The sequence below is a fragment of the Micromys minutus genome (assembly GCF_963924665.1).
Source record: "Micromys minutus genome assembly, chromosome: 2".
In the NCBI taxonomy this organism is placed as follows: domain Eukaryota; kingdom Metazoa; phylum Chordata; class Mammalia; order Rodentia; family Muridae; genus Micromys; species Micromys minutus.
Genome location: NC_137971.1, coordinates 14,999,682 through 15,015,096, shown reverse-complemented (window position 1 = coordinate 15,015,096; position 15,415 = coordinate 14,999,682). Strand labels below are relative to the sequence as shown.

Sequence of the window (15,415 nt, the reverse complement as noted above, 5' to 3'; positions counted from 1 at the left end):
CCCTGTTTGGTGGTGCTGGGGAGTGAAATCAACACGTCATACATGTTAGATAAGCACTCACAAGCACACTATCCCTAGTACCAAATAAGCTGAGTTCTGGCTTGCAAACTCAAGAGACACTTCTCACCATCACTTTTAACCTTGAATGGAGGTGAAAGAGGATGAGAATACAGCTTGTTAGTTTTCTCTTTTTTGACTTTCTCATGTACCACATGGGTTTTTGTTTTGTTTTTGTTTGTTTTAAATTATTATTGGCTGCTACTTCAAAGAAAAATGTCAGCTGTCTTTCCCAAGCTGCTGCATGTGGCTTTCAGGCTACCCAAAGCTAACAAGTGATAGGAGGACCATCTTGTTCCCTTAACATACAGAACATAACACATAGATGCTCTGTATAAAAATGACACGCAGACAGCTCCAATATCAAAGGAACAGGAGTCTGCTCTGCTCCACAGGCAGAGGAAAAAAAGAAAATGAAAGCCATTTATAAAGGCAGCTTTAAGAGTGAGGATGGAGCCACACAGCTGGCTTCACAAAAGAGAACAAATATTGAATAGGAAACAACTGACAGATTAATAGCGCTCCATCCATCTGGCTGTAGGAGCCACTGGGGGGAGTACTGAGAAGGCTCTGTTAGAAAAAAGCTTGCCTGCTGCCTTGCTGGGAAACAAATACCTTCCAAGAACACTTGAACACATGGTCACGCAGGTCCTGTTCATTAGAAAACTCACAATAGCTACAAGGATGAACTGGCAAGAAAAAGGGACCAGAACATACGAGGTTTGGAATTCATTCCTTGGCTTTTCCAACTTAAAAAGAAGGCTGAAATGCAAGAAAGGAGATTCAGGTATGTATGTATGTATGTATGTATGTATGTATGTATGTATGTATGTATGTATGTATGTGTATGTATGTATTTAGTGTAGATGTGTGCAAGTGAGCATGTGTGGAAGACAGGTTCACAACCTGTGTCTTCAACTGCTTCTACATTCTATGTTTAAGTGTATGTCGGAGTCTCTCACAGAACTTAGACGTCACCTGTTTAACTAGCCCGGGTAGCTAGCAAGCTCCAGGAACACACCCACCTCTGCGTTTTAATGCTGGAATGACAGGCATGCCTAGCTTTTTATGTGCATGTTGGGGGACAAGCTCAGGCTCCCGTTCGTGAGCAGCAAGCACGTCACTCAAACAATTCAACTCCTCAGCAACTTATTCTGTACATTTGAACAAATGGCCTTAAATCAAAGAGCAAGGTGGGGCATCCTGCATTGGGAGGTAAAGGTTATCCTCAGTTACACAGGGAATTTATCCGTATATACGAGTTAAATTCATATAGCCAATATAGGCTGTATAAGCCTGCTTTTATGATGTTTTCTTTGTAGCAGCAGTTTTATATAAAGTTATACATTTATCAAGCTATTAATAAAGACTCTTATTTAGGGAGAGCGAGAGCTCAGATGAAACAGTAGGTTTGACTCCATGCCAAGCTGAATCCTGTCTGTACTTTCACATGGTGTAGAGCAGAGAGCAAATGCCAACTGAAGGGGAATCGGGCCAGACTCGAGGACAAGTGCACAAGGCTATCTGCATCCTCAACTCAGTCCCAGCACAGAGAACCCTGTCCAGAAATAACTGCTCAGGCAAATAGAACACAATCGCTAACACAAACCTATCTCAACGAGCTCTCAATTAAGGTTCATGCGTCAATGAGTCAAACACCTTCATGTTGACCTGAACTCACAGTTCCCCTGTGGCTGGAATCTGCGTTCATGTCTAAGTTATCATGTCTTACCTTTTTTTGGTTTGTTGGAGTTTTAAGACAGGATGGCATGCAGCACAGGCTGTTGCTGAGCTCACTGTGTAGCCAAGGCTAACTCTAACTCCTGCTTCCACCGTTCAAGGGCTGGGATTACAGGTATGCACCATCTTGTTGACATTTCTGACTTCCAGACATCAAAATCACTGTGACTGAGAGCTTACCAATGAATGCCTCATCACTGCTCTAAGACAGTAACCCATCAAGTCTCACCTCACACTCCATCCAGTTAAACCCTTCAGATGGCACACGTGTAGGAGGTATTACTGGATTTAAAGAACTTGCAGGCAATCTTGTACTAACTCTTCTCGCTGGCCTGGTTTTATCACCCCACCCCTACCCTTGCTCAGAGCTCAGCGACAGAGTCCGTTACTAGAAATCCTCCCACCAGCGAGGTCATTCTGAGGAAGGCAGTGACTTACCTGTTCCTCTGACAGTTGAGATATGTGATTCACAGCAGCATAGGACTCAATTTTGGGATTAAAGTGATTGATGATGGCTCTGAAATAAAGAATTAACATTACTATGGTCCCAGATGGAAGATAATGATAATCCAGTTAATAATGAGTGAGTAGCCTTGGGTTTATTTATGTCAACTTGACATAGCTATAGTGTCAAGAAAATGCCTCCATCACATTGGCTTCTAGGCAAATCCTGAAGGAAATTTCTTTGATTAATGATTATTGATGTGGGAGAGCAATGCCACCCCTGGACAGGTGGTCCTGGATAGTGTAAGAAAGCATGCTGAAGGACCAAAGAGATGCCTCAATGGTCAAGATCAATTGCTTGTTCTTACAAAGAACCCAGTCAGCTCCTAGCAGCCATACTGGGTATCTCACAACTGTCTCTAACTCCTGTTTTAGGGGAACTGACACCATCTTCAAGGCCCCAAGGATACTGCATGTGCCTGGTATACACAAATAGGCAAACACACAGACATAGAAATAAAATTAAAGCTAGGAAGGAAGGAAGGAGAGATGGGGAAGGAAAGGAAGGGAAAGGAGAGGTAAGGAAAGGAATGAATGAATGAAGAAAAAAAAATCATGCAAGTAGGCAGGCTGAGCAAGCCATGAGAAGCTAGTCAGTAAGCAGAACTCCTCCATGGCCTGTTTCAGTTTCTGCTTCGGGTTCCTGTCTTGAGTTCCTGCTTTGACTCTGCTCTGAGGGAGTGACCTAGGAGCTATAAGATAAAATAAACCTTTTTCTCTACAAGTTGCTTCTGACCACGGTGTTTATCACAACACAAGAACAGAGACAATTGTCCTCTTCCTAAACATGAGGTTACAAATGGGTATGAACTGGAAACCAAAGTGAGAAAGATTTAATAACTCCCTGTAGAATCAAATGCCTCTGATGTAGACATGAACTACAGAGAAAAACATTTAAAAAATCATGCTAAGATTTCCTGAGATGAAAAAGGTCCCAGGGGGTGTCCACTAGGGACCATGGTGCTCTACGTACAGAGTACAGGTAGGTACTCTGAAGCTGGACCAACATGTAGACAAAATACAGCATCTGAGGAAGCTAAGCTTTGTCAATGCTGACATTCAGTCTTTATGCTTGTTAATATTAGTTCCAAGCAATAATTTAAATTCTAGGCATTGAAATCAAAATCAGAGTCTATTACTTGATCACATCTAACATCGCCACTTCTGGTCAAATTTACCTTTCAAAAAATCTCTGATGGCCTGGAGAAAATGTTAGTGTTAAGCAAACATGAGAACTTGAGTTCAGAGCCCCAGCAGCAATATAAAAGCTGAGCTAAGTTGTGTGCTGGAGACCCCAAATAGTGTGTGTGCACATACGCACACGCACGAACACACACACACACACACACACACACACACACACACACACACACACACGTGTTCATGAAGAGATGGTAGCCAGCCAGGGTAGTGAAATATAATGAATTCCAGATTCAGTGAGAGGAGATCATATTTTAAAAATTAGGTTCCCATGGGTACAATGATGTCATGAATGTGGAGGGTAACAAACTACTTTCTGCTTGGTTATAAAGGCCTGCTGCACAGATGGAAACCATGTTTAGTACTGTAAAGCTGCCCAAGAACCCAAGGTAGAAAAGCTCTGAAGACCCAGGGATGAACCTACTACTACTACTGTTCATCTCAATGAACTTAATGTCAAACTGCCCTACAAATCTGTACCTCTCAACCATGGATTAGTGTAGCTCTCAGACATCATCAGAGAAGAAACTCACACTAGGTCAAGCACAGAGCATCAGGGTCAGTGAAGTGCTCAGCCATATATGGGACGCATCTATATCACAGCCCCTCCATTAGGTTCAAGGATCACTACTGAAGATGGATGGGAAGACTTCAAGAGCCAGAGATCAAGAAGAAAAGAACAAAATACTATCTTTTGAATCTTGTCAGTCATAAGCTCCCAGCACCTTGAGTTGCCTGTACAAAATCCAGCCATTCAGAATTGCAGCACAAGTCCCCACTTCTAGGTGAGGAGTTGAACAGATGATGGTTTGGGGGTGGGGTATTTAAGGATGTGGCTCCTGGTAACTTGACCATTTCTGGTAATGGCCTCATACCCAGTAGTATATGGGCAGCACAAGTTGTAGTCAATGGGTTATTAAAAACAAACAAAAAACAAAATGAGGATTACACCCCAACTCAAAGATAGGGATGTATTAGGAAAGGGATGTGGATCTGGGAGAAGTCAGAGGAAAGAGTTGGGGGTAAATATGATTGAAGTACACTATAAAATTCTCAAAGAGTTAGCAAAAATATTAAAACATATATAGTGGAGAGGAGTTGATGGAGGAGGGAGAAACATTTTCTTCAGTGGTGTATCCATCAGAAAGGAGTTCATGCTCCTATAAAACCACCTTCACCTATATCTATGTAAGCAAGCAGCTTTAACTAAACTCAATGGGGTCACACAAACCATTAAAGCAGAGGGAATCCATGGGAGGCAAAGCAGGGCAAGAGAAGGCAGCTGGGGAATGGACATTACCAAATACATCACATTCATGTATGAAAATATCATAATAACATCCATTATGTTAACATATACAGATAAAAATAAAATAAAAATTGTAGGCAACATAGTTTACAAAGAAAATGTATATTGTTCCTCATATACATTATGAATCTAGATGTTTCTCATCCATTATGAACCTAGCATAACTCTCACATAAATGTAATTTCTCAGGTCTAAGATATGTCACATGGATGAAACATACAGAAGTCTCTTAAGAAACAATAAATAAATCATAGTTTTCATTCAGGAGCCCAGAATAGAATGACTGTTTCCATTCCTGAGTTCCCTGGAGGAATTAGGCAATCTCTAAGAGCAGCTATGTAAACCCTTTGGGCAGGAAGGGAAACAAAGTAATGGTGTTTACTGGCAAAGATTCTTCAAAGTTTTATACTAAAATGACCTCTTTAAGTTCACCAGACTTACATTAAGAGTCTGGGGGAACACAGGTGTGGTAGCAAAAAGCAAACACCAAGTCTCATTGCAGGTGTAGTCCTTATTTTCAACTGTGAGGATAAGGGAAAAGGTCTCCATTTTGTTCACTGGGTTTTGGTTATATGGAATGCTATTTCTCTTCACCACTAAAAAGCCTGAATCTTATTTTTCCCTGGAGGCCTGGGTAAAATAGCACTGTTTCCATGAACAACATATCATGAAAACAAAAAACAAACACAAAAAACAATCCCGAGGACTTTCGATGTAGAGGACGAAGGCCCCAGTTAAAGTCCTGACCCCTCACTGAGCACTGTGGCACATACCTATAAACTTAGCACGCAGGAGGCTGAAGGATTTAGGACCAGCCTGAGTAAAGATTGGGATGTACCTCAGTGGTAAAGCATCCACCTAGCATCGGCAAGACCCAGCATGGTGAGATCATTCAGTGGTCGGGAAAATCAGGACTCTTCTACTTATCTGCCAAAAGAGTTCAGCACTGGCTTTTTCATGTTTTCTTGTATACCGTCTTGTATACCATCTCACTAACTTACCCCAAAGGATAGGTAAGAAAAGAAAGTGTGTGTGTGTGTGTGTGTGTCTGTGTACATATGCATTTATGTCTGCGAGTGTATGTGTCTTTATGTGAGTGTGTATATGTGTGTGTCTGTGTGTGAGTATGTGTCTCTGTGAGTGTATGTGTCTGTATGTGAGTGTGTTTGTGTGTCTGTATGAGTGTGTGTGTGTATGTGTTTCTGTGTTTGAGTATGCATCTGTGTGTTTTGCTACTGATTACCAGTAAGCTAAATCCTCATCTGTTTTTGTTTGTATAGTTTTTTCTTTTAAGCAATTTCTCCTTTTCTTGACCATCCTGTGGCACAGTATATGATATACTGCAGAGTGTGTTCCTTGGTATCTGGTGATTATAAGTGGGAAAAACATTCAATGCTTTACACACTCTTAAAACACACCAGCCTCTGAGAAGACGGGAAGGCATGACTGAGAGGTGTGTGTGAGTTGATAAATAGTTTGTCTGAGTTTAGTTATTTAGTTTTACACTAACTTTTCTTTTTACCTTCACACACTCCCATTTCATGCAATAATAAACTTCTTGCCTTATGGAGCCAATGAATCTTTAGCCCATACAATTCAATAACAAAAGCAGCAAAAAAAGCAATTTCCCTTGATGCCTGTTAACAGCGGTGCATTACAAGCCTCAGAGCCTCTGCTGATTAACATTTAACAAAATAAAACCACAAATAAGAATTCCTTTCAACCTTTTCACTTTGAAACTATCTAATCAAAAACTTCCTCAACTGACCTGTTGGGCAGTTCTCTACCTTATCCTCGGGTTTTGTCCATTCATACTATGCCCTTGTGCACACTCCTGCCCCTGTGCCCATTCTTTTCAAGATCAAAGACCAAAATAAATAAGCAAATGCACACATTTTAAAAATTAAATGGAAAAAAAGGGAACCTTAGTAGGAGATGCATTTTGACAAATATTGAAGAAAAAGCACAAGAAAACAAGATGAATGGCTAGGGATGTGGACATGGGGTGCAGGATAAGAAAAAGCAGTAAAAGTTGGTACGGTGCTTGACCATTATGAAAGGAGTTCTTCCTTCAACTCCCAGCACCACCCACAAACTAGGTGTTTGTGACTCCAGCACGTGGGAGGTAGAGGCAGGAGGGTCAGGAGTTATAAAAATAATCAAAGTAACGTCACATTACACACACATGTGAAAAGGCCATAATGAAGCTCCTTATTATGTGTAATTAACATGATAAAAAAGGAGATGGGTAGGCATTTTGCCAGTTAATGAGAAAAATAAGCCATTGGCCAGGACATCCAGTTGCTTGCTTGCTTTATTCACTGGTCCAAGTTTGTCAAGTGGCCTAAGAAATGATTAAAGAATCTGACTAGTTTAGGCAGTAGATCTGCTGCTGGAAGGAGTGCACTGGGAATGTGCACCATTGACTGCATCCTAGCCACTCACATCCTTCAACATGCGGGAATGGCTTAACACAGCATTTTTCCTGATTTCTAAGTAGAAATCACATGTGTCATGCCAGGGACATTATTTGCCTATACTGTCTTCATTTTTCATGTAAATGAAGGCTCACAACTCACTAAACCGGAAACAGCAGGGGATTGACATGTATGAACTGTAGCCTCTGGGTAGTTGCCTTCTCTTTCAAAGCCTGTACAAAGCTCTCTAGTTGGGGAGTTTAGGCTTTCTACCCTGATGCATGGCTTCATTCATGGAGGTTTCCACCTCATCACCAGCTGGAAACAAGGCAATAGGTTATAGCCACTTTCCTTGAAAAACGAGTTCATTTACTCTTATTCCCTGTGTCTGGTGGAGAACAAGTTGATTCCAGTTCTTGTGTCCTCAAATCATAGATTCAGCCGAGTAAGACACTGCAACCTTTAGACTCGGCTAAGTCATCTCTTGCATGAGAAGACAGACATGTCTTCCTGTTTTAGCAGCTAGCCTTACATTTTTTTCCAGTCTCCACAATCAACGAATATAAAGAATTAACCACAAGAGCTGAAAGGGCTGCCCTCTTTCTATAAAGGACACATCCACTTTCTTAGCAAATCTTTCCCTCAATTAGTGAGTAGAATAAAATCTTCCTAAAGATAAATGACTCACATGATGGACCCAACCTGCTTAGATTCCATTACTCTGTAACAGAATAGAGGGTCTTCCTTCCCTCCCCATCAAACAGGATTTCTCTGTGTAACTCTGGCTGTCCTGGAACTCATTTTGTAGACCAGGCTTGAACTCACAGATACTTCCCTGCCTCTGCTGGAATTAAAGGCCTATGTCATTACCACCTTGCCTTTAATTACTAATTTTTAGATTTTATTTTTATTTTATGTGCATATTTTGCCCACATGTATGTATGTGTGAGCGTATTAGATCCCCTGAAACTACAGACAGTAGCTGCCATGTGGGTTCTGGGAATTGAACATGGGTTCTCTGGGAAGAGCAGCCAGTGCTTTTAACTTTTTCTTTTCTTTTTTTAGAAATTTATCTATTTTATGTATGAGCACAATGTTACTGTTCTTTCAGACACAAGAGGACATCAGATCCCATTACAGATGGTTGTGAGCCATCATGTGGTTGCTGGGAATTGAACTCAGGACTTCTGGAAGAGCACTCAGTGCTCTTAACCACTGAGCCATCTCTACAGTCCCAGCCAGTACTCTAAACTGCTGAGCTGTCCCTGCAGTCCTCAGGTCCCTTTTCTGTCTCTATTGGCAGGTCAGGAATAGCTCACGAGAAATGCTCCTGAGGCTGGAGAATAAAACTTTTGGAATCTGGCCCTGGGTTTCCTATCTCTGGAAGCAAGCAAGATCTTGCTTTACTCTCAGAAACACCTACTAAAGGAAAAGAAACAAAACAAGCCATTTGAAATTATATATTACATTCTTCTGCTTCTCTTGATAAAATAAAAAGCCTTACGCATACCTGGCAGAAATTCTCAAGAGTGACGGTCAGCTAAAAATCCCAAGAAGCAATCAAACTTTAATTAATGGTAAATATTATGACTTGAACATGTTTCAAAACTGGCATGGGGCAAAAGACCTAGATACTTTAGTTACATCTTACTCTCATTAGCCCAACTAATCTATTGTTACATAAAAAAATTAACCATGAAAAGGAAAGGAAGCAGAAAAAAAATAAGGTTACACAAATGTTTAGCAGTTTACAAACTGAGGGTAGAGGAAAATATCTGTGGGTCCTATACCTTATGAGAAAAAGAGACAATCAGCTAAAAATAGACCTCAGTGCTGGAAAAGGGGGTCTCGTCCCTGAGCCAGGCAGTGGCGGTGCATGCCTTTACTGCCAGCACTTGGGAGGTGGAGGAAGTTAAGTCTGTGAGTTTGAGCCAGCCTGGTCTATAGACTGAGTTTCAGGATAGCCAAGGCTATACAGAGAAACCCTGTCTCCAAAAGCCAAAAACCAAAACCAAACAAACAAAACCTTACTGTGAACAGAGGAGGAAGACAGCTGCCAAGAGCTCTGTACTACATGAGAGGTCCCAATGTTTGTGCAGAAGAGAAACGGGAAAATGACAGGTCACATGGATCCCATACTGGTTCTCAAGGGCTCCAAGAAAAGAATGAAATGAAAATAAAAGACATGGGAAGAGGTTTGTTTTCTATCCCAGGGGAACCTTTTAGAACTCCTTAGGAAAGGCAATCATTGAGACTGCCAAAGTAATTTAGCAAGTGAGCACTTACCATAAAGCCCACATCAGTTAGGTGAGCAGAGATGAATCTTATTACAGTGCACTGGCAGTCCTGAGCCTGCGGTGCTAACCACTGAGATGTGCTACAGCTCTGCCCTGAATGCTCTCCACTAAGGGTGACAGAGTGCTTTGCCCTTCCTGCCAGCTCTGAAGAGGGCTGTTGTCACCTGCTTTGGCAGTGACATATTTAGAATCCTGACACAGTGGTTTCCTATAAGCCGGTATGGCTTCTGTGAGCAGGTGACAGCTGGCTAGAAAAAGAGCCATGCAAGGTAAGGAGGACGGAGCGACAGAGCAGAGGAGCCGGAGGGTGGTACTGCTTGTAAGGAACAGGGTGCTCTCTAGTCACCTAAGAACTAAATGGAGAACAGACTCCAATTAAGACTGCCTCAAAGGAGAAGAGTTAACACTATCTGCTGTAAACTACCTTCTTGGAAAAAGAGGCTGTATCAAGGACACTTTTCCCAATACTAAGGGAGCAGCAACATCTTCACTAATGTGCTGGTGTCCAAGACTCAGATTTTCAACAGCCTAATCAGTATCATTGTTTAATAAAAAACTGTTTACTAGAGAAAATGGCTATTTATCCTAAGATTTACAAAAGGCACCTGAACACCTTTCGGTTCTATTTTGTCCTATGAATAGTTTGGTGAGCTGAAATGGAAGTACAAAGTGGACTAAATGACAGCTTATTGTCAGAGACTCAGCAACAGGAACCCTCAAAGGGGGAAGAGTATAAAAGTAACTGTGGAGACAAATTCAAATATCAATTAAACTCATTCCAAAAACTTTATCAAGGACAATATGTTTATTACTCCAAGGAGAAAGCTAGAATAGAAAGAGGTAGGCAAGGCTGGAGTCTAGAAATCAATTAATGTCTAACTCACTGTAGACCAGACTTGATGACACTGCTGGGTGACAGATGTGACACCAATTGGGTTTCAGCATGAACTGGATGCTGGGGAGCTGACTACACATACATGCACACAGCTTCTCTCTAGTAGGCCCTCAACAGGAGCAAAGAGGAGCTATGGAAGAGAATGATTTGCAGCCACACTTTCTCCCCCAGCTTTGTCTGTGCAGGGCCAGCAGCTCCCCTTCAGTGCAGGGCAATGAGAAAAGCAGAAGCTATGTGGCTGCTACTCAGATCTAGCAGTGCTGCCCAGGAGAGGACTTAAGAGGAGAATAAATTTGGGGCTCTGTTCTTTGACAGCACCTTCAGTAATATCCAGTAAAGCGGGCGAGAGTCAGCTCTAAACATTCATCATCATAGTGCAAGATGAAAGTCTTTAGGGGAGCATCTATGGAATTCCAGAGTAAGAAACTGAAGCTGGGGGGAAGGGAGAAGAGTTGGCTCTGGCATAGTGTCTCTATGGGAGGTTGATGTAATTGTTTTATGTTCACAAAAAGGCTATTAACTGTGTTCTTTCCAATGTACTAGGAATTGTGCTCTCCCCACCAAAGGTGAGGCTATACAAGGAAAAATAAACAGTGATTTGAGAACTCTGAAGAAATAACTTTTGCATTCTCTTCTTCTTCACTTCAGTATTGTTTTCTGTACAGTCAAGAACACTATTCCCAGGACAAAGTCCTGTGGCGTCTGAAGAGAAGGGCTGGTGGTGCCATCAGAGACTCCTGTTCATTCAGTCGGTTTTGACAGATATGTGAATAGCTGCCATGTGCAGGCACCATGCCCAGAATCAGATGACTCCAGATATCCAGGAGAACACGGTTCCCGAGGGGCACACCAGACACTATTTCACACAGAATAACGAGGGTTCCACAGAGGCAGAGAGCAGGAGCACTTGGCCTCTCTTTAGGGAAGACATATGGAAGGATGGTTAAGTAGTCTAAAACCACAATTGCTTTACAGGCACGGAAGGATACTTTCTTACAGAGATAGAGACTCTTTTCCTAACTACATAAGAGCAGGCTTGCTAGTAAGTTAGATTCACATATCTAATAAACAGTCAAAACTGTCCACCAACCTAACTCAGGAAATGAGTACTTTCTTACCTAAGCTCTTACTTTAAACTACCTCTAGCCGTTAGACCTCCGCCTGTGGGGGTTCTGTGTGTTCAGTGCTCACTACACAGTGGAGACATACCTGCAAGTGCAGCTCCAGAGGATGCAATGCTTCTGGCCTCCACAGGCACATGTACTTATGTCCAATCCCTACACACACATCAAAGAAACAGTTGCAGTGCTGGAGAGATGGCTCAGTGCTTAGTGCACAGGGTTCTTGCAGAGGCCTGATGAGTTCAAGTCCCAGAACTCACTTTGGATAACTCATAACAGTAACCCCAGCACCCCTAGCTCTGGCAGGCTTCTGCGCTCACACACATCCTCCACTCAATACACATAATTTAAACTAAAAATAAAGACATATTTTTGTTTGTTTTTTGAGACAGAGTTTCTCTGTGTGGCCCTAGCTGTCCTGAAACTTACTCTGTCAGCCAAGCTGTTTTCAAACTCAGAGATCCATCTACCTCTGCCTCCTAAGTGCTGGGTTTGAAGATGTGTTATCACACCAATTTTCTTTGGTTCTCTGTGGGCTGATAGGAGTAAACATTTGGGAGGTAGCAAGATGGCTCAGCAAGTGTGATGCTTAGTTTTGGATTTCTTACAAGTATTTGTTTATTGTGTATATATTAGAGTATGTATGTATGTATGTGAGGGTCAAAAGGTAACTTGAAGGAATCCATGCTCCCTATCATGTAGGTCCTGGGAGATCAAACTCAGGTTGTCACACTTGGTGGCAAGAGCTTTTTCTCACAGACTCATTTTGCTGGGTCTGATGGTTAGTTCTGATTGTCAGCTTGCCAGAGTCCAGAATCATCTGGAACAATTATCAGTGTGATAATGTTTAGATCGGGTTTACCTGTGGACATGCTCACAAGGAATATTTTGTAACTGCGGTGGCCAGACCCACCCTGAATGTGAAAACTTCGTTCCCTAGCCTTGGGTCTTGGACCACATAGAGACAGATCGTAAGTAATGCACATGTTCATGCTCTGGCTGTTGGGTTTTTTGTTTTTGTTTTTTTGAAGGGGGGTTGCGGAGATTCATTACGTAGTCCTGGCTGGCTGTCAACCCACTCTGTAGACCAGGCTGGCCTCGAACTCATAGGGACCCACCTGTCTGCCTCCCAACTGCTAGAATTACACTGTGCACCCTCCAGCGCTCTCCCTGCTCGCTACTATGGACATGACAAGCAGCTCTGACTTCCTGCCCTGAGTTCCATGAAGTGGTGGACTAAAACCTGGAACTGAGGGCACATAAAACTTTTCTCCCTTAAAGTTGACTCATCAGAGTGAGTTATCACAGAAACTAACAGAAAACTACTACAAACAGACACAGGTCTTCTCCTCATGCCTCATGACCTGAATTTGACCTCTAAGACTGATCGGGTAAAAGTGCCCTCTGATTTTCACGGGTGTGTTTTCCTCCACCTCTTAATAAATTTAATTTAAAAATGTAAAGGAGTATTCTTGGAAAGGCCCTCAGTGACTGTGGTCAGAGGGGCGCTGACTCCAGAAAGAACCTCAGCAAACAACTCACTGTTCTTGGCAGTAAGATTTCTAGACACCTAAGCCAGTGCCATGACAGCATAGAACATACAAACTCCTTCTGCAGGGCTTCTAGTTTACACAAATGACAGAAACCTAGCATTTGCCAATAAAGGTTTCTAAAGGCACTCTTAAAATTGCTTATAATTCAGTAAATCAGCAAAGATTAAAAACAGCATTAATTGCCTTGATTTGTTGCTTAAAACAATAAGCAATGCTATTTACAATTCACTCCACAGTAGCTTCAGCTGTCTTAAAGCCCCCATTTGGAGAATTAAAACTTTCTGGCTCCCCTCTCATTATTCTGGAGTGATTAGAAGTCAGTAAACTCTACTGTATTGAGATAAACAATTCAATTCATCACCAAGAAAGGAAACTGGTGACAATCCCAAAACACCCATCACACCTTGGCTACACTAGGTTAGCACGGGACCTGCCCATGCTATATTACATCTGTCTACTAAGATCTACGGAGACGTTTTTAATGAAGTCTCCAGATACTTTTGTGGAGCACAATCACAGGGAGTGTGCTTTAATTTTTTCTTAATTTAAGATTTATTTATTTTTATTTTATAAGCATGGGTATTATTTAGCCTGTATATATACATATACATACATATATATACATATATATATCTGTGTGTCATGTGACTGTTGTGGGGTCAGAAGAGGCCAGAAGAGGTTGCTGGATCAGCTGGAGCTAGAGTTTCAGAAGCTACCCAGCACCATGTGGGTACTGGGAATTAAACCCAGGTCCTCGGGAAGAACACGTGCTCCTAACTGCCGAGCCAACTCTCCAGCCTCCTGTATGCATTTCTTGATATCTCAGTATTCTTTCTCTAGCCTAAGGTAAGATAGGCTCAGGCAGAGTAGTGACTCTGAAACACAGTACTTTGGTTATTTTTCTGCTGCCATGATAAGACACCATGACCGAGGCAGTTTATAGAAAAAAACATTTATTTGGGACTTAAAAGTTTCAGAGAGTCATGACCATGGCCAGGAGAATGGCAGCAGGCAGGCAGGCATGGTGCTGAAGCAGTGGCTGAGAGCTCACATCGTGAGACACACCACAAGAAAGAGAGAATTAACTGGCAACGAATGGCATCAATCTTTTGAAACCTCAAAGCCCACCCCAGTGACATACCTCCTCTAACAAGGCTACAGATTCTAATTCTTTCCAGACAATCCCACCAACTGCAGACTGGGTACTCAAACATATAAGCCTAAGTCATAGCAATTTAAAGACGCTGAAAGATGAGACCATTCCTTCCAGCTCAGTGTGTATTGTCCAGTGTGGCTGGGAGGCTGTGCAACCAGGGGAGCCAGTCTGGAGCAAGAGTGAAGCTGAGATATGTCTAAGCCCCCACACTGACCAGCAGGAGTAGCAGGACTGCTCTCTTCCTGCTCTGGGCCTGCATGTTCTGCAGCACGTAGCCTTGTGATCCCCACCTCGGCCACCCTTGAGGTAGTCATGTAGCCTGTGGCCAGGTTACAAGTTAAACTTCCTCTCTCCTTAAATGAATATGTCCAGCAAGCACCTGGAATTCCTCAGCACACCAGGACACAACCAATGATGTACACTCATCCCCAGACTCCTTCCCACTCCCTAAGGTTTATTCTCCCCCAATAAAGAGAGCTATTTCCCTGAAAGCTGTCTCTGGAGGCTGTTTCTCCTGTACTCACACTGACCAGATCCTGCCTAACCTACCTGTCCCAGCTAAGCTTCTTCCCTCCAGCCCAGCCCAGTGTGCAGTGTGCTTGGGTATCTCAAGGGCTGCTCCTCCCCTTGAGATACCCAACACGGTTCTATGCTAGGAGCAGAGCTTACTGAAGTAAACAGTTTAAAAATCAGGGTTCCTGTCCTTAGGAGACGGCCAGCTATTACCAACAGACATAGAAAGAACCACATCAACCTGACAAAAGTTTTAAGTGAGAAATGTACAAAGTCCTATGGCAATGCAGGTGTGAATCATTGTGCTACAAAAAATCCTGGATGTTTTTAAGAACAATAATCACTGAGCTAAATTTTGAAACATAAATAGAATTTTGTTGGGTACAAAGAATATTGGCAAAGCCTTCTGGGTAAAAGCATGTACACAGAGCTACTGTGAGACTCTCTGGCCAAGTCTAATTTGTCCATATTTTGGGACAGACAGAAGAGTGACACTAATGATAAAGAGTAAATTAGGATCACAGTGACCTGTCCTATCAACGACAGAGGCAAGGAATACTTAAAACCCAGATGCTTTCTAATGAGGTATTTTAAGCACAGGAAAAAAACATACTGAATCCCTCAAACATGGGGCTAACATCGATGACTCTCAC

At 42.4% G+C, this 15,415-nt stretch overlaps 1 protein-coding gene across 1 annotated transcript in view; it reads right to left on the bottom strand.

Moving 5' to 3' along the window:
- ARMH3 (armadillo like helical domain containing 3) overlaps nt 1-15,415 on the bottom strand; it is a 173,549-nt gene that overhangs the window by 25,357 nt on the left and 132,777 nt on the right. The window contains exon 24 of the mRNA XM_080913266.1: nt 2,236-2,314. Coding sequence (XP_080769392.1) covers nt 2,236-2,314 — 79 coding nt within the window. The remainder of the gene's footprint in view (nt 1-2,235; nt 2,315-15,415) is intronic.